The 17,748-nt window shown below is 37.8% G+C and overlaps 2 protein-coding genes and 1 non-coding gene across 10 annotated transcripts; all 3 read left to right on the top strand.

The window, feature by feature from the left end:
* The first annotated feature begins 47 nt into the window (after positions 1-47).
* tmem107 (transmembrane protein 107) lies at positions 48-5,865 on the top strand. Of its 4 annotated transcripts, XR_008388493.1 has the most exons (8): positions 48-254; positions 617-729; positions 1,681-1,748; positions 3,107-3,207; positions 3,407-3,503; positions 4,223-4,299; positions 4,727-4,783; positions 5,631-5,685. XR_008388493.1 is itself a non-coding variant. In XM_053649852.1 (7 exons), exons 2-6 carry the CDS (start codon positions 643-645, stop codon positions 4,764-4,766), a joined length of 393 nt encoding a protein of 130 aa, XP_053505827.1. In that variant the 5' UTR covers positions 48-254; positions 617-642; the 3' UTR covers positions 4,767-4,783; positions 5,631-5,727. The 4 variants fall into 4 exon arrangements, 2 of the variants coding, with proteins under 2 accessions (XP_053505827.1, XP_053505818.1); XR_008388490.1 differs by lacking the exon at positions 4,727-4,783 and having other exon boundaries at positions 5,631-5,865; XM_053649852.1 differs by lacking the exon at positions 4,223-4,299 and having other exon boundaries at positions 5,631-5,727.
* A 3,810-nt stretch (positions 5,866-9,675) lies between these two features.
* aurkb (aurora kinase B) lies at positions 9,676-16,954 on the top strand. 5 transcript variants are annotated; one of them, XM_053649812.1, is made up of 10 exons: positions 9,676-10,390; positions 10,948-11,114; positions 11,472-11,510; positions 12,651-12,696; positions 12,789-12,831; positions 14,194-14,382; positions 14,640-14,778; positions 14,860-15,008; positions 15,109-15,283; positions 16,109-16,954. In XM_053649812.1, the coding sequence occupies exons 2-10, from the start codon at positions 11,109-11,111 to the stop codon at positions 16,289-16,291; spliced, it is 969 nt and encodes a 322-aa protein (XP_053505787.1). In that variant the 5' UTR covers positions 9,676-10,390; positions 10,948-11,108; the 3' UTR covers positions 16,292-16,954. The 5 variants fall into 5 exon arrangements, with proteins under 5 accessions (XP_053505787.1, XP_053505777.1, XP_053505767.1 ...); XM_053649802.1 differs by having other exon boundaries at positions 10,902-11,114; XM_053649792.1 differs by having other exon boundaries at positions 10,897-11,114.
* A 662-nt stretch (positions 16,955-17,616) lies between these two features.
* Positions 17,617-17,698, top strand: trnal-aag (transfer RNA leucine (anticodon AAG)). Its single transcript has one exon. It is a non-coding gene; the product is annotated as a tRNA-Leu (tRNA).
* Positions 17,699-17,748: the final 50 nt, after the last annotated feature.

Below are 17,748 nucleotides of genomic sequence, written 5' to 3'. Positions count from 1 at the left end.
TTTGAGCGGAGAGGCTCCAGGCACCTCCTGTCCAGCAGGGGGAAATAGTGATCACATTAACCACAGCAACCACGAGGAAAATAGCGTTGCTGTAGTAACGGGTAGGAGAGACGCTTTCGGCTAACTCTTTTGCTAAATACTCTGTTTAAATATGACTGTGTGAAGTGAATGTGAAAAGTTGCATATATGACATGGCTACGTGAATAACTGAAGAGCAAACTAACCGTTATTCTCCTCTACTGCAATCTAACTTGGTAAGTCTGAGACCTAAACGGAGCTTTAGCTGTTAGTTCAAAGAGATGTATTCAGTTAAAAAAGCATGACCCTTTATTAAATCTATTCTTAATAAAAATTAATAAATACTGCGTGGTCACTACTTATTAACGTGGGAACGAGTTGTAGCCACAGTTTACTCAAATTTACTGAATAAGTTCTGTGTTAAATATTACCTATAGATTATTTGGTGTTGTTGTTGCTAAAAATATGACGTCATTTTTAAAATACTTTTTAATGTTTCTTTTTATACCAATTCACTGGAATTCAATAGAATGTTATTTCTGTGTTAATGTTTGGTTGGTTTAATTTATATTTTTATATATAAATTGTGTTTTACCAGAGTGACCCTGTTGACTTTTTCTGGACATGTCCGTGATAAACAGCCTCGTCCCAGCTCGGTTTCTCATCCTCACTGCTCACCTAGTGATAGTCATCAACATCTTCTGGTCCCGGGTAAACACACACACAGTCGCACACACAAACACAGACAGACAGACACACACACACACACACACACACACACACACACACACACATATGTTCACTCTCTCTAACAGTACCAGACAGCTCTGTCATTGAAAAATAAAGGTACTTCTCCTTTTGTTGAAAATGTGAAAACTGATAAAATACGAAGTATGGAATAAAACACTTGGTGTCATTCTGTTATAGGAACGTAACCAACGATAGGGAGGTGTGATGCCAAGTTGAGTTTCTGTTACAATGAATTTGATTATGTTCCCATCACAGCACATCCAAAGTGTTTTTCATTCACTCCTATTATATCACAGCAATTTGCGAACACAAACTTTTGTATTTATTTATTAACGATAGATGCATTTTTAGCTGTTTATTGTTACACTTAAAGTTAAGTTAGTTCCTATTATCACATACATTACAACAGCTATATGTAGTCATTCCACCCACCTCTCTTTTCTTCTCTCTCTTGGAGTTAAAGTCCTCCGTCCTGAAGACTTTCCTGTTGCATAAACATTAAAGGAGCAGCTTTATCTCTGACTGTTACAAAGCACTGACACTGGAGACGTCTTCCATAAATGCTGATTAAATGTCTTCTCTCAGGAAACTTCACCATATCAAAGAAATACATACATTTTTCAGTCCTTTTATATGGAGCACCCACTGTACAAGTCCTTGTGTCAGATGTTGATACAGAATTTTTTTATATATAAACTTGTGACTTGCTTTGCAGCTGGAACCACTGTCAGAGCTGCAGTTATTGAAACATAATCATCTCCACTTTCATAAGCAGGTCATGGTGACTTGGAAACATTGTCTCTCAGCAGACTTGCTCTGTATATGGATTGATTATGTACAGTATTTGTACAGGAATTTATAGATGGAACCCACACTGCAATCATTTCAGCTCAACATTATTGTGTTTTACAGGGAAACAATGTTCAATCGTGCTTACCGCTGGACTTCACAGAGGAGCAGTACACGACCGAGGACAACTGGTAAAAAAAACAGCAATATACAATAAAATAATTACCTAAGATTCAGTGGTAGGGCGCATGGTGGCTTAGTGATTAGCATGTTTGCCTCGCACCTCCAAAGTTGGGGGTGTGATTCCCACCTCTGCCCTGTGTGCACAGAGTTTGCATGTTCTTCCTGTGCTACGGGGGTTTCCTCCCGGTACTCTGGTTTCCTCCCCCAGTCCACAGACATGCGCTGTAGGCTGATTGGAATCTCTATATTGTCCATAGTGTATGAGTGTGTGATTGTGCCCTGTGATGGTTTGGCACCCCATCCAGGGTGTCCCCCGCCTTGTGCCCCGAGTTCCCTGGGATAATGCTCCAGGCTCCCGGTGACCCTATGTAGGATAAGTGGTACAGAAAATGGATGAATGTATGGATGGATTCAGTGGTAGCCTGACCATAAGGGTAGGATGTGCAAAACCATATCCTGTATATCAGCTGTTCAACAAATGTTAATCTTTACCAAGTCCTCATTCACAACACCATAAATTTTAAATTCTGTATAAATACTAATTACCTCTTTTGAGTGACCAACTATTTAAAAATGTTGCTGTGTGGCAGAATATAAGGTTATGATTCATCGATTTGCTCATCTTCCTAGATCATGGGGCAGCATGCTCGCTTAGCGCTATAGAGTTATTATTGCACCTAATGGTCAAAAATTGGAACTGCAAAAGTGCTAATAGAGACCCTTTGCGGCAGGACTCACGCTGCCCCCTGCTCACTGAAGGAGGAGCAACAGACAGGACCGTTAATGACAGGACTGTCAGATTGGGCTAGATTAAAAATACTCCAAAGGCAAAGTGTAAGTGCAGACAGTGTGCTTATAATGTATGGAACCATTTCTCTTTCAAGATATATTGCAAAGAGGGAAGGGGGGATTATGGAATGGACAATGTTCGTGCATCAGAAATGCTCATGCACCCTGGTGACCTCGTTTCAACATGCACATGATGAGAAAAAGGAGAAAAACTTTAGCCAAGCTTTAGCCTACAGTAAAGTATGATAGCCTCTCGATTTCATTTTGTTTGATGCCATTACTAATGTCGTCATCCTCTCTATGGTCATATGCTGCTGCTGCTAAGATTTATTGTCAGGTTGTGTTATGTGAGCTAGCTCTTTGTATCCATGGTGACAAGTCTACGAACAAAAAATATGTCCGTCAACTCGGATCTGCGAACAGCTTCAGCAGAGTGATGTTCTGAAGTATTAGTGAAAACGATATTGTGCTTTTTCATATTGTGGTATAGCATATAACTGATCAGCCACATCTCTAGACCCAGAATTGCATTTGCTTTGAGTGTCAAAGTATTTACTCTCTTTTTTTTTTCTCTCAGGTTGATTATTGCTCTATCAGTAACTCTGTGTTTATTTGCCATTGAATTGTTTGGATTCTTCTCCGGCGTCTCGATGTTCAACAGTAACCAAGGAGTGCTGTGTATCCTTACTGATGTCATTCTACACATATACATGCCTTTCTCCTTGTCATATTTAAGTTCCCTATTCTCTATATACTCTGGGTGGACAAATTCTAAATGAAAATTTGCTAGATCAACCGGACGGAACCGGATGGAAACCTGACTAACCAGCCTTTTTGTAAAATGTGTAGTACATTTTTCCTGAGCTTGTCTCTCCAGCCATGGTGTGTCACTGCAGCGCATCTGTCTCTTTGTCTTTTTTCATCATCCAGCAATGGGAATGCTGGGTTTACTGGATAATCTTCGCATTTTGCAGGTGAGCAAGAACAACACCACACATCTGTGTACTTTAGACACAGAGAATTAAATAATGTAGAGGGGTAATGATGCCCTCCAGTCCGATTTGATTTAATTCACGAGACTGGCTTCACGATTCGATTCAATTCGATTCTCAGAATATCTTGAACAAGCTTTTTAATGAAGAAAAATTATAACTGAAAAGACCTTTTTTATTTATGAATCATAAACTGTGCAAAATAATGTGCAATTTTGATTGTATAAAAGATAATAAATCATAAATTGCTATGAACAGAGGGTTAGTATTGTGAACAACATGTACTACAGATTCACCATATCTTAAAAATAAATAAATACATTTATAAATTCTCCCAAAAACTTTGCGATGCCCACATTTAGCAGCTTCTTTCTTGCTCAATGTAGATCACAGTGGTGTGGGGCTGGTGTCGTTTGAAAGCTACTGAAGAGCTCTTTTTAATGGTTATAATTAGAGATGCACTGATGTATTGGCCCATAATCGGTATCGGCCGATAAAGGCAATTTTTCACACTATGGGCCGATAGTTTAAAAACATCTGATGATCAGGGCCGATTATATCCTGTCAATCAAAAGAAAGCGGGAAAACACATCGATTTTGTGCTGTGTGTAAAGAAGATGTCTCTTGTGTGGAATGATGACAAAACTGCAGTTTGTAATCTCTGTAATCTCTGCACTGATAAAAAAATTTTACACCGGAAGTGAGCAGCAGTGAAGCGGGAGTTTCAGCGTTGGGTCTGAATGAGGTCAATGATGAAGTAGAAATGCTTTTATTTGTGGTGAGTGACTGTGAGACTAACAGGAGGTTTTTTAGAATTCAGTCAATTAATTCTGTTAATATGAATTAATAACATTCAATAAGTTAAGAAATCTTCCTTTAATCTTCAGAATTTAGTTCATGTGTTAATGTTAATTAGAGTAATGTGTTTTCTGTTTATGAGACCAGCTACTGTGAAACAACTTGTTGAAATGGACAGAATAAAGTTTTTATTTGCATTTCTTTCAGAATTATGGAATTAATTATTATTAATTTAAATGAAGGTATAAAAGGCAGAACTATCGGTATCAGTTATCAGTATCGGCCGATATTGCTCTGAATAATCGGTTATCAGTATCGGCCGAGAAATTTAGTATTGGTGCGTCTCTAATTATAATGTAGTTGTGTAACTGTATAACCTATAATGTGTGTTGGTTGTTGTGATCCAGGACTATCAGTCACTCCACTAGTGCAGGTGATTCCCGGTAGTGGCACAGGCTCTCCATGTAAGAATGCTTTCATGTGATCAGCATGCTCTCTATATATACAGTGGAGATCAAAATTAGAGAACAACCGACAATTTCATAAATTTCAAGGTCACTGCTTAGTCCTATTTGAAGTTATACTAACAAGAGTAGAAGAGCAGATTTTTAAGCATATTTCATAAGTTAAATATATTCTGAAGCACAGTATAACTTAAATGGGACATTTGAAAAAGAACTCTGATCAAAATTGGAGAACACTTTCAGATACCTCCCAGTTATTGGTGTTAATCTGGCACCTGGTGCTAATTTCCTTAATCTGACAAACTGTATTTAACTGGAAGCATTCCTGTTAGGATAACTTTCCAGTTTTCACTGACTTTGCAAGATGGTGAGTCGCTCTAAGGTGAATGAAACCCTGAGACAGCAGGTTGTCCCGATGAAGGCCAAAGAGATGGCCCTTTCAGCCATTTCAAGAAAAGTTGGTCGTTCCAATTCTGTGATTTCTAAAATATTGCAGCTTTACAATGACAATTTTAAATACCCACAGCTAATATTCCTTCAAATTTTGGAGCGATGAGGATTAACAATATTTCAGAAAACATCGTGTTTATAAATTGTACTCTAATATTGATCTATAACTATATGGGTTGCACAGATTGTGTTCAAACGGTGCAACTGCATTAAATGCATGATTAATACAATGCTGATTTCCACGATGCACATCGTTACATTTTTCATCATGACGTCATCACGATGTGATGTTTTGTGTATAGTGTCGCAATGTATCGTTAGACCCCTACTCAGTTGTGATCAGTGTAGTTTGTTTACATGGGAACAATAAAGATCCCTTTCTCTTTCTGTCTTACAGTGTCATTCCTGCCCTGTGCGAGCTGGTACTGATCATAGCTGTGTTCGGACTGAAAAAGAAGCCGATGTGAAGGTTTAAATATGTGTCCTGTCCCTCAGTATGACGTCCACATTAGTAGAACAAATCTACTGTATCTGTAACTTTATAATGAGCCATGCAACATCAGCATTGGTGGATCCTCCAGGTCAGATTTTGACTTCTCATCCAGATTAAATGTGACACATTTGAACATAAAGGGCTACAGAGCTGGTGTGACTCTTATTTCAATATGTAACAAATTATGTCAGCAAAATTATTATTTTATAATTATTTTAATTAGGACAGTACCATCAGAGAGCCTTGATCAGAGATCTAACATGTGAATGCGGTACATGTTAAATACACCATCCTACACATAATAGTTCTTGTCAATACTATTCCAATGTCTTTAGATCTGTATTGTATAGAATTGTATAGTGCTGAGGGCTTTCCCCTGAATCATGTATAATACTGCATTCCACTTACCCTGAGTTCACAAGTAGGAATTTCGACTCTGATGGGGATTTTTTTGTTTGTTTTGTTTGTTTTTTCACAATTATTTTTTCACCATTGTATGCAGTGTTGTACATGATTGAAAGAAGCTTGCAATTATTTCTAATTGCTTCAAGTATTTCTAGACGCTCAATAAAGCTGACCATGCACTACAAGGACCCAGCATATATATAGTAAAATAATTGTAAATAGAATTACAGTGAGGGAAAAAAGTATTTGATCCCCTGCTGATTTTGTACGTTTGCCCACTGACAAAGAAATGATCATTCTATAATTTTAGTGGTAGATTTATTTGAACAGTGAGAGACAGAATAACAACAAAAAAAAATCCAGAAAAACGCATGTCAAAAATGTTATAAATTGATTTGCATTTTAATGAGGGAAATATGTATTTGACCCCTCTGCAAAACATGACTTAGTACTTGGTGGCAAAACCCTTGTTGGCAATCACAGAGGTCAGATGTTTCTTGTAGTTGGCCACCAGGTTTGCACACATCTCAGGAGGGATTTTGTCCCACTCCTCTTTGCAGATCTTCTCCAAGTCATTAAGGTTTCGAGGCTGACGTTTGGCAACTCGAACCTTCAGCTCCCTCCACAGATTTTCTATGGGATTAAGTTCTGGAGACTGGCTAGGCCACTCCAGGACCTTAATGTGCTTCTTCTTGAGCCACTCCTTTGTTGCCTTGGCCGTGTGTTTTGGGTCATTGTCATGCTGGAATACCCATCCACGACCCATTTTCAACGCCCTTGCTGAGGGAAGGAGGTTCTCACCCAAGATTTGATGGTACATGGCCCCGTCCATCGTCCCTTTGATGCGGTGAAGTTGTCCTGTCCCCTTAGCAGGAAAACACCCACAAAGCATAATGTTTCCACCTCCATGTTTGACGGTGGGGATGGTGTTCTTGGGGTCATAGGCAGCATTCCTCCTCCTCCAAACACGGCGAGTTGAGTTGATGCCAAAGAGCTCCATTTTGGTCTCATCTGACCACAACACTTTCACCCAGTTGTCCTCTGAATCATTCAGATGTTCATTGGCAAACTTCAGACGGGCATGTATATGTGCTTTCTTGAGCAGGGGACCTTGCGGGCGCTGCAGGATTTCAGTGCTTCACGGCGTAGTGTGTTACCAATTGTTTTCTTGGTGACTATGGTCCCAGCTGCCTTGAGATCATTGACAAGATCCTCCCGTGTAGTTCTGGGCTGATTCCTCACTGTTCTCATGATCACTGCAACTCCACGAGGTGAGATCTTGCATGGAGCCCCAGGCCGAGGGAGATTGACAGTTCTTTTGTGTTTCTTCCATTTGCGAATAATCGCACCAACTGTTGTCACCTTCTCACCAAGCTGCTTGGCAATGGTCTTGTAGCCCATTCCAGACTTGTGTACGTCTACAATCTTGTCCCTGACATCCTTGGAGAGCTGTTTGGTCTTGGCCATGGTGGAGAGTTTGGAATCTGATTGATTGATTGCTTCTGTGGACAGGTGTAAGAGTTTAAGAGTGTGCTCCTAATCTCAGCTCGTTACCTGTATAAAAGACACCTGGGAGCCAGAAATCTTTCTGATTGAAAGGGGGTCAAATACTTACTTCCCTCATTAAAATGCAAATCAATTTATAACATTTTTGACATGCATTTTTCTGGATTTTCTTGTTGTTATTCTGTCTCTCACTGTTCAAATAAATCTACCTTTAAAATTATAGACTGATCATTTCTTTGTCAGTGGGCAAACGTACAAAATCCGCAGGGGATCAAATACTTTTTTCCCTCACTGTATTATTATTATTATTATTATTATTATTATTATTGTAGTAGTAATAGAAGTAGCATTAGCATTACTAATAATATTATTAGTATTTCAATTAATAAATAGCACAGTTCCCACAAAAATAAAACAATATGCACAAATATCACAAATAAAAATTGGTTCATACTGTAAATATCAAAACAAAAACACATTCATAACATGAATTTGGGAAATCTGCTGCATTATTTAATTAATTTGTTTGTTTATCTAATTAAGTATAAACAAGCTCACATATTTACACTGCTAGGGGGGTATACAATTGTATACAAGAAATTTTTATAAATTACAGATCTTTATAGTTTTAATTGTGCTCGGTTTTAAGCAGAGATGGTAAGATTTTTCTGATATTGATACTGAACCCTTGAGTATAAGGCAATACCCATCCGATATTGTTTTCTTTAAAAGCTACTAAGCATTACCATGTTTTTATTTTTACTAAAGCACTTGACAGTTAAACTTTTTAATACAAAAATCACTTACATAGTAAATATAATAAATATAAAGTATAATCATCCTAACAAAGAAAAAACAATAAAATAAATATTTATATGTAAACATTTCCAGATTCAAAAATAAAATTATTTTCCAAATACAATTTCAATCTTTGCAATTTGTTAAAGGATTTGATGTCCGTTATGTTTTCTCTGATATCCAATCCAACAGGTGTTTTTTTATTTATTTTGGTGGATTTCTATTATCAGCCTGACACTGGGTATCGGATCAGTGAAAACTCTAGTTTTAAGGAGTCAAAGTAATGTGTCATTACCCTTTTAAAACAAATAATACATGACATCTTACTTAAACATACAAATTTACGGATATGAAATTTAGCTGCTATTGATGTGAGATTTGTACGTGTATGCACATACACTATATGGCCCAAAGTTTGTAGACACCTGACCACACTGACCACAATGATATGTGCTTGTTGAACATCCCGTTCCAGATTTAGTCCACCCTTTTGCTGTTATAATAAGCCCCACTCTTCTGGGAAGGCTTTTCACTAGATTTTGGAGCATGGCTGTAGGGATTTGTCTATTCGGCCACAAGTACACTAGGGAGTTTGAGAGGGGTTGAGGTCAGGTCTCTCAAGTTCTTCAGGCCACTCAAGCTCTTCCACTCCAACCTTTGCAAACCGTGTATTCATGGACCTTGCTTTGTGCACAGGGGCATTGTCATGCTGGAACATTTTTGGGTCACATTCTAGACAATTGTGTGCTTCCAACTTTGTCGCAACAGTTTCTGGCCATCACACCACATATGAGTGTGATGGCCAGGTGTCCACATACATTTGGCCATTGTGCACCTTTACAAAACCAAACAACACTTAGGAAACAACAAATTTAAATCTTCACCAGCCAATCAGATTGCGAGAGAGAACACCCACATTATCCTAACATCACATCAGAAATAAGCTCAACCAGTCACCATGCTGCGTCCCAATTCGCCTAAATAGTATCCAAGATTATAATTAGTGTGTCCCAAATCATAGTATGCTGAAACATGTATCCCAAAGGTACCCGGACTGTCTGCTATTTCTGGTAGATTTTCAAAGTGTGGCTCTGTGGACACTTTTTCCGATAATATTTCCCACAACTCCTTGCTTGTGCAAGGGGAGGAGGGCTTTTGTGACGGTTTGCTTTGCTGAATTCAAGGATGCATTTTCGAGAGATATAAATGAAATGTGGAAAAATAAATCAAGCAAATGATAGATTAAATTATATAGTATAAATTATATAAGGAATAATGAATGTTTATGGTGACAGTGACTACGTTTACATGGACAGCAGTAATCTAATTATTGACCTTACTCTGATTAAGATAATAATGTGAATAAGGTGTTTACATGAGTCGCTTTTAGAATACTCCTGTCATGTACCCGTTTTACATGTTTTAAAACATAATTAGATTAACAGCCCGCGTCATTACGTCACCGCGCCACGCCGTCTGACGTCACTCCAGAATTTCACGTATCAACATACAGTTCGTCTTCGTTATGGGACCGTATACAGTTTTGGGTGTTTTTATTTAATTTTTTTACGAACGCTTTAAGTGCAGTTAATTATTTGTCATGCTGTACGCGCTAATAGACGACTGCTTGAAGCCGTGGGCTGCGTCCCAAATCGCGTAGTTACCGTCTATATAGTAGCCGAGATACATGTATTTTTCCCCACTGCAGGCCTATAGTAGGAAAGTATTCGGTTTGGGACACAGCCGTGCTCTCTTGTTCGCCGTAAAACGTAAAACTGCCGTGTGTGATCGTGTCCTGTCGCAAAATGCGGTGAAAACTCCCACACGACGTTCATAATGTGATTAAGGTGTTTACATGTCACTACTACACGTCCATAATGCGACTAAAACAGGAGTACTCCACCTGTCTTAATTAGATTATTGCTTACTTCGATTATGACCTTAATCAGATTAAGGTAAGTAAAAATTGCTGTTTACATGGTAGTTTCTTAATTAGAGTATCGTCTTAATCGGATTAAGAGTGGATTATTGTTGTCCATGTAAACGCAGCTAGTGTGTGTAACTAGGCAACAACCTTCTCTTCTGGTACATGAAGTGTTAGTGTGTCCCAGTACTTATATCCTCTTTTGCTACACACTCAAACATATGTACGTATTCTTCACCAAAAAAAGGAGTTCATACTTTTATTGCATATATGAGTAGGCGAATTGAGACGCAGCAATTGTCTCATGGTGATGAAATACCTCAGCCAATTAGTGATGGGAAGTTCGGATCATTTTACCGACCCGGATCTTTGAAACTCGTTCAGCAAAATCAACGAATCTTTTCCCGAGTCATTTCGTTCATTTAAACAGAATATAATTAAAATCTCTCTCTGTCTGTCTCTCTCTCTGTATCTGTATCTGTGTCTGTCTGTCTGTCTCGATATGTCCGGAAACGAATCACTCTTCTCGAGTCACAGTAAAGATTCATACAAATGAAGGAATCATTCATGAACGACACATCATTACAGCCAATCACAGATAGGAGGAAGTGACGTTGTTCGTTTTGAAAAGATTGGCGGTTTGTCCAGGAGAGAACAGCGCTACGACTGCTGCTGCTGCTAAACTCTAGAAGAAATTGAGATTTTAAAGCGGGTTATTTTATTTTTTATTTTTAGTACCTGTTGGAAACATGCAGGTAATTGAATTGACGTATTTATTTTAAGCTCAGAGTTATGAGTGTAGATTCGGGTTAGTCTGAAAGCAGGAATAAGACTTGTCCGTTGCTAAGGTATTTAAACCGGGATGTTATAAAATGGCGGAAAGAGAACAATGTTATATTAATATTTAAAAATGTGTCATTAATGTTTGGTTATTAGTATGGGTCTTAGTGGATTGTGTTATTATGTGTTATACGATTTATGATGAGTATTAAAGTAGATGCTAGCGAGCTAGTTGTCTAAGTTAGATTAGCGAATCCGTTTCCACACTTTTCTTTAAAACGTTTAACTAGTTAATGGTAGATGACGGGTTTCATTTGTGTTTCTGTTTTCAGAACAAGGAGAACCGTGAACCCAGAAGCCTCCTCACACAGGTAATAAACAATATACAACATGTTCAAGGCAAGACACTACAGTTGAAGAAGGGCGGGGTGAAGAGGAGATTATATATATATATATATATATATATATTATATATATATTATATATATATATTATATATAATATATATATATATATATATATATATATATATATAATATATATATATATATATATATATATATATTATATATAATATATATATATATATATTATATATTTTATATATATTTTATATATATATATATTTTATATATATATATATAATATATAAAAAACCAAAACGTTTTTTTAAATTTATTTTTCAGCATAAAATATAACCTACTGCATATCCTACAATAATGAATGTTTTTGCAAATCTTCAGATTTTTGGTTCTGTGTATAGAAATTTTTTTTTCTGGGAAATATAATATGGTTTAGTAGTTTTAATGGTACACTTCATTTATGTTGTAGTGCAATGTGCTGTACAGTCAAATAGTAAAAATAAAAGTATTGAAAAGTGGTGTTTAGACAGCATGAGGACAATGAAAAATAAATTATGATAGTATGAGTGGGAAAATAAGGGAAAGACAATATAGTATAGAAATTATATAAAGTGAAATGTACTTATCTACCAAATTAAGAAGATTTTTTTTTTTCAGTGTGTAGAGAGAATGTGGTGGATATGAGTGGATGACAACTAAAACATTTTTATATTTTTGTTGGTACAGTTTAAGCCAAGACATATTATAGGTGCATTTCATAAAAAAAAAAAAATATCTGGAACTTATTGACATGCCCAAAATGTCATTTCTACCTGTAGTGTCTTGCCTGAAGTAGCTGTGCATATCGAATATATATTATATAGTCTATATTAGGGATGTCACGATACCAAAAGTCTAGTCGGTACCGATACCAGAACTTAATCACTCACATGTGACCTGTTTGTGCGTATTGTGTGTATGTTGATCTTTACAACAGGATTGATATACTGCTTGTTTGTAGAAGCAGTGGAAATACTATTTGTTGCTTTGTTTCATCACCTGAGCAACTCTTCTTTTATTTTGAATACCTTCGGACTAGCTGGAAGGTAGTTTTGGAAAAGTCCTGTATTGTTTAAATGAAAAGTTATATTGTTTATTTGTGTTTGACAGACAGTTGGAGCTCTCAGAGAAGAGATGAACCCTGGAGCTGTCATGGGTAATACTAAACTCGACTTCATGAGAACTCTATAAAACATACCCTTCTTATCAATACTATTGTTGGAGCTGTAAATTATTTCTTTTTTCAAGGCACTGGTCCTGGCCGAGTCCCAGTGAAACCCAGCTCACAGAAGTAAGTTTAGCATCTGTGTAGAAGAAAAAAATCTTCTGCAGCACTGTTTGGGGGGGAAAAAAATCTGAAAATGTTAATGCACGTTTACTTTATAGTCGAACCTTTTTTTAAAAAAAAAAAACTTGGGACACCCTTCCATTTGTGAAGCAAGCCTCAAAACTTGATTAACTCTTTAGTCTTTAATTGCTTCCTTAGCACTCATTAGGAATAACAATTCCAGAATGTAATAAATAAAACCCAACAACCATGGGCCTATAAGCAGCTGACTGGGGATGTGAAAATGAAACTAGTTGATGCCTACAAAGCAGAGGAAGGCTATAAAAAGATATCAAACCACTTCCAGCTTTCAGTTTTTAAAATGTCATTAAGAAATGGCAGTTGAGGGGAACTGTGGCAGTCAAGGCAAGAATTGGAAGGCCAAGAAAACCTGAAAGGCGACACAAAACCCACAAATGATGGCACGGACCTGCTTGAAGGTTTAGCTGAGGCAGGAGTGGTGGTGCACCATTTTACTGTGCACCGTTGCTTGCAAAAACATGGTCTGCATGGAAGAAGCATCAGAGGGAACCATTATCTTTGGCCTCATTAAAAAAGTAAAGTATGATGTATACAAAACAAGCAAATTCTGGAACCATATGTGATTCAGTCAAGAAACTGAAGCTGAAAAGAGAGTGGCTTCTACAACAGGACAATAATCCAAAACATACTTCAAAATCCACCATGAAGTATGTCAAGAAGCTTTTGGAATGGCCCTCATAGTCCGTCGACCTGAAGATTATTGAAAATCTGTTGGTGAATATTAAACATGCTGTGCATGCTCACCAGCCCGAGAATATCTCCGAGCTAGAGGAGTGAATGAAAATTTGTTAAACAAGAATAGAAAGACACCTAGCTGGCTACAAAAAAGTGTAAGCTGTAATATCTGCCAACATTTTTAAGGTAATAAAAATAAAGTAATCGTGCATTAATATTTGCTAAAAAAGTTTCGTCTTTAAAATATTCTCGTTTTAGATGTTTACAACTTTTTACTTCAAACTTCTGCATACAAAGACGTCTGAAATAGTGCACAAGAGGTGTTTGAGAAGTCAGAGAAAAATTGTAGCTCTAGCGAAGCTGCTGTTGTCTCCAAATGGACATGTGATGGGACAGTACTACATTCTGAATTCCTGAGAATCTCTAGCAACTGTAACTTTTCTTGGGTTTATTACATTTCCTTTAATGTCCATTACATTGCAGGCTCTGAAGGGGTTAATTTATCTGTGAAATGGACTGCTGTTTGTTTTTTATTTTTTGTTTTGTTTTCCTTTTCTTTAAAAACCAGTGAATTTATTACATAATGTATAATCTGTGTCCCTTTTACAGGAAGTTATCAATTAAGGACTTTGATATTGGTCGGCCGCTTGGAAAAGGCAAGTTCGGGAATGTGTATTTGGCTCGGGAAAAGAAGCTGAAGGTTATCGTGGCGCTAAAGGTGCTCTTTAAATCCCAGATGGAAAAGGAAGGAGTGGAGCACCAGCTCAGGAGAGAGATTGAAATCCAGTCTCACCTCAGGTAGGTGTGGTGTTCTGTCTGTGTCTACAATGGCCGTGCCATTTGAGATAATCTTTGACCTGAAGTGAAAAGGTGTCATTCCTAAATATATATTTTTTAAAAATTGTATGGGTAAAAGAGCATCATGTCATCCTATGGCACAGACATGTGGTGTTGATTTGATTAATTCTGAATAAAAATATAGCTAGCTTTTCTTTTTCTTTTTTTTCTTTTGATAATTCTCATGAGCCATGCACAATTTTGTGTCTTGTTTGTAGGCATCCGAACATCCTGCGCTTCTATAATTACTTCCACGATTCGTCACGTGTTTTCCTCATTCTGGAGTTCGCGCCCCGTGGCGAGATGTACAAAGAGCTACAGCGCTGTGGTCGCTTCACTGATCAGCGCACAGCCACGGTCAGATTCCATGTCATCCCTAATTTAACTCTTAATGAATTCTGTGTATGGCGCTATTTTGAACTCTGTGTGTTCATGTAGTTTATGGAGGAGATTGCAGATGCTCTTCAGTACTGTCATGAGAAGAAGGTGATCCATCGTGATATTAAGCCTGAGAATCTGCTGTTGGGTTACAGAGGAGAGCTCAAAATTGCAGACTTTGGCTGGTCTGTCCACGCACCGTCGCTACGGTAACCCTCAATACTGTAGTTAACATGTTAGATTGCTCTGAGACTCTATAATTAATCTGTAACGGAAGCAGGGAGTTGATTTGATTTGGTGTGTGTGTAGGCGACGGACCATGTGTGGCACTCTGGATTATCTTCCTCCTGAGATGATTGAAGGGCATTCTCATGATGAGAAGGTGGATCTGTGGTGCATCGGTGTGCTGTGTTACGAGTGTTTGGTGGGAAATCCCCCATTCGAGACGGAGAGCCATTCAGAAACGTACAAACGCATCAGCAAGGTGCGTGTGCACACTATTTATATTATGACCTGATGCTTGTACCATGAAGCTAGTTGAACAAACTCAAGGTTATGGGATTAGTTTTGAGTTGACAAAACCAATCCAATCTGGCTTTATTGGTACCATGACGTTGGTTATCAACATACTCTGTCAACTCAGGCTTTGATCCTTAAACGATGATTAGTCCATGAACACGTGCACATAAACACGTGATGTCAGCACTGAACAGCCAATAGCGTTCAACATGGGGGGGTTACTTTTACAGGCTCACAATGAGAATAAACAATTTGAAAATTTGACCCCAACATCTTTAATGTAATTTCATATACTTTAAATGTAAATTGTTTTTAATTAAATGTTTCTCTGTGGAGTACTCTTCTTACAGCTGGGGAGTAGAATTAGTCTTGTCACTTTGCTCACAGCTGATTGGTCCGAGTTCTCTTACCCAGAACATAAACTGCAAGTTGGCCATGGAGCGCAAGTTATTATGGCGATGAACACCAGTAAAAGCCGAGCCATTTTCATGGTACCTAAAACCCAGGGTTGGTACAAACCAAACTGAAACTTGCTTGGCTAGCCACCTAAACCAGCTTCATGGTACAAGCCCCTGGCATCACTATCTGTTATCATTATGCGGTTGATTTTCTTATAACATCCTTTCTGAAACATTTTATTCCTCTTTTACTACAAAGTACAGCTAAATTGTTGCCATGAGATGAATGAGGTTCAGTTCTACAAATATCATCTTTGATATTTGTAACTATTACATATTTGTGCATATATTAAAGATTTGAAAAGCAAATTTACCTGAAGTTTGTTTACCAGGTCGATCTTAAGTTTCCCAAAGATGTTTCAGAAGGAGCACGTGATCTGATCTCCAAGCTGCTGAGACACAGCCCCTACATGCGTCTGCCTCTGAAGAGAGTTATGGAGCACCCATGGGTGAAGGCCAACTCGCGCAGAGTCCTGCCTCCTGTCTGTCAGCCCAAACCCACTTCTTCACACTAGCCTTAATTCCTACACAGTGCTTTTAATCTGTTTAATAAAAAGTATTTAATGAATTTGTTGATTCAGATGAGTAGTTTTTGTAGGACTTGGCATCAGTGTGATCATTTAGGGTTGGTGCACATGGTGGGGGTAAAAAGAGGTTGTGAGTCAAGATTTCCTCCTTACAAGTTTAGCTTCTGCTTGGTCTGTGATGTATAGCAACTGAGCCTGCTTTGTATCTGCACTGATTGGCCATTTAATTAGATACACCAACTGATGTTGGTGGTGACTTTTTGGCAGGTCCCTACTATTCCATCCGTCAATCGAAAGGCACCAAATTAGTGTGGAACATTAGCATGTCTACAGCAGAGATTATACCTAAAAATGTTTTCTCTCCACAGCACTACTGGTAGCTGGATATTTTTTTTGATTGACTGTTTTTCACCTCAGCTGTAACACAAATACATATATCTTGTACATTATTGTTTGTATTTTTCATACACTGTACTTTCTACGTGTTTTAGAGCTTTTATGGACTTCACTATTGGTGTTCAGGTTAGGCAGTGGTTCTGACCAGTGAAGAACATGCTTTAGTGGTGTGTTATGGGTTGTTATGCTACATGGAACCAGTTTAAGACATATTTGATGTTTAAATAAAAACCTGATGATTAATTACTGAACAAATCAATACTCCAGTGTTATTTTTAAAGGACAAACACTTTACACACTTCCCTCCTTCCCTTTTTCTGATCGAGTTTCTTCCGTTTACTATTGGTATATCTCTTTACATCCTCTAGTCAAGAAGTCACCAGAAGCTGGAAAAGTGATTCAAAATAAAGTACGTGGGTATTTGGTGGCTTATTAAACCTGAGGTTCTCAGAGCGGGGTTTGGGTTTTTGTCATTTGATTTAAAGGACCTTAATCCAAACCTGTATAACTCAAAAATGTTTATAATTCTAATTCATGTATAAATAGTTTGACCTAATTTGTTACCCGAGTGTAAAATTCAGGAAAGAGTGAATTTACCTTCAGGAAATATACGAAACAATATTGTATACCGTTAATCAGCTTAATATTTGTTGTCTTATGTTGATAAAATAGACATGTACTGAGGGGGATTGGCTGCAGAAAAACTGTAGTATTTAGTTGTATCTTCATGTGTTGTTTCTGCGGTGATTCTCTGAAATTTCCGGTTATTAAAAGGGGTTCTGGTTGTAAATTTTCACAACTTTTGAGAGAACTTGGAACATGCTCAGCCAGAAAGCTTTCTTTTTTTTCCGGAAGATGTCGCAACGAAGTGTTTCAGTCTCGCGTTATTTAGGAGGATATTCGACCTTGTATCAGGAGGTAGCGTGGCCGAGCGGTCTAAGGCGCTGGATTAAGGCTCCAGTCTCTTCGGGGGCGTGGGTTCGAATCCCACCGCTGCCAGCATCCACCTTTTAGTTACAACTCACCATAATTCAAAATAATGACATATT

This window comes from Ictalurus furcatus, chromosome 2 (genome assembly GCF_023375685.1).
Source record: "Ictalurus furcatus strain D&B chromosome 2, Billie_1.0, whole genome shotgun sequence".
NCBI lineage: Eukaryota > Metazoa > Chordata > Actinopteri > Siluriformes > Ictaluridae > Ictalurus > Ictalurus furcatus.
Note: the sequence above shows the minus strand (reverse complement) of the source record. Positions and strands in the feature narration are given on the sequence as shown.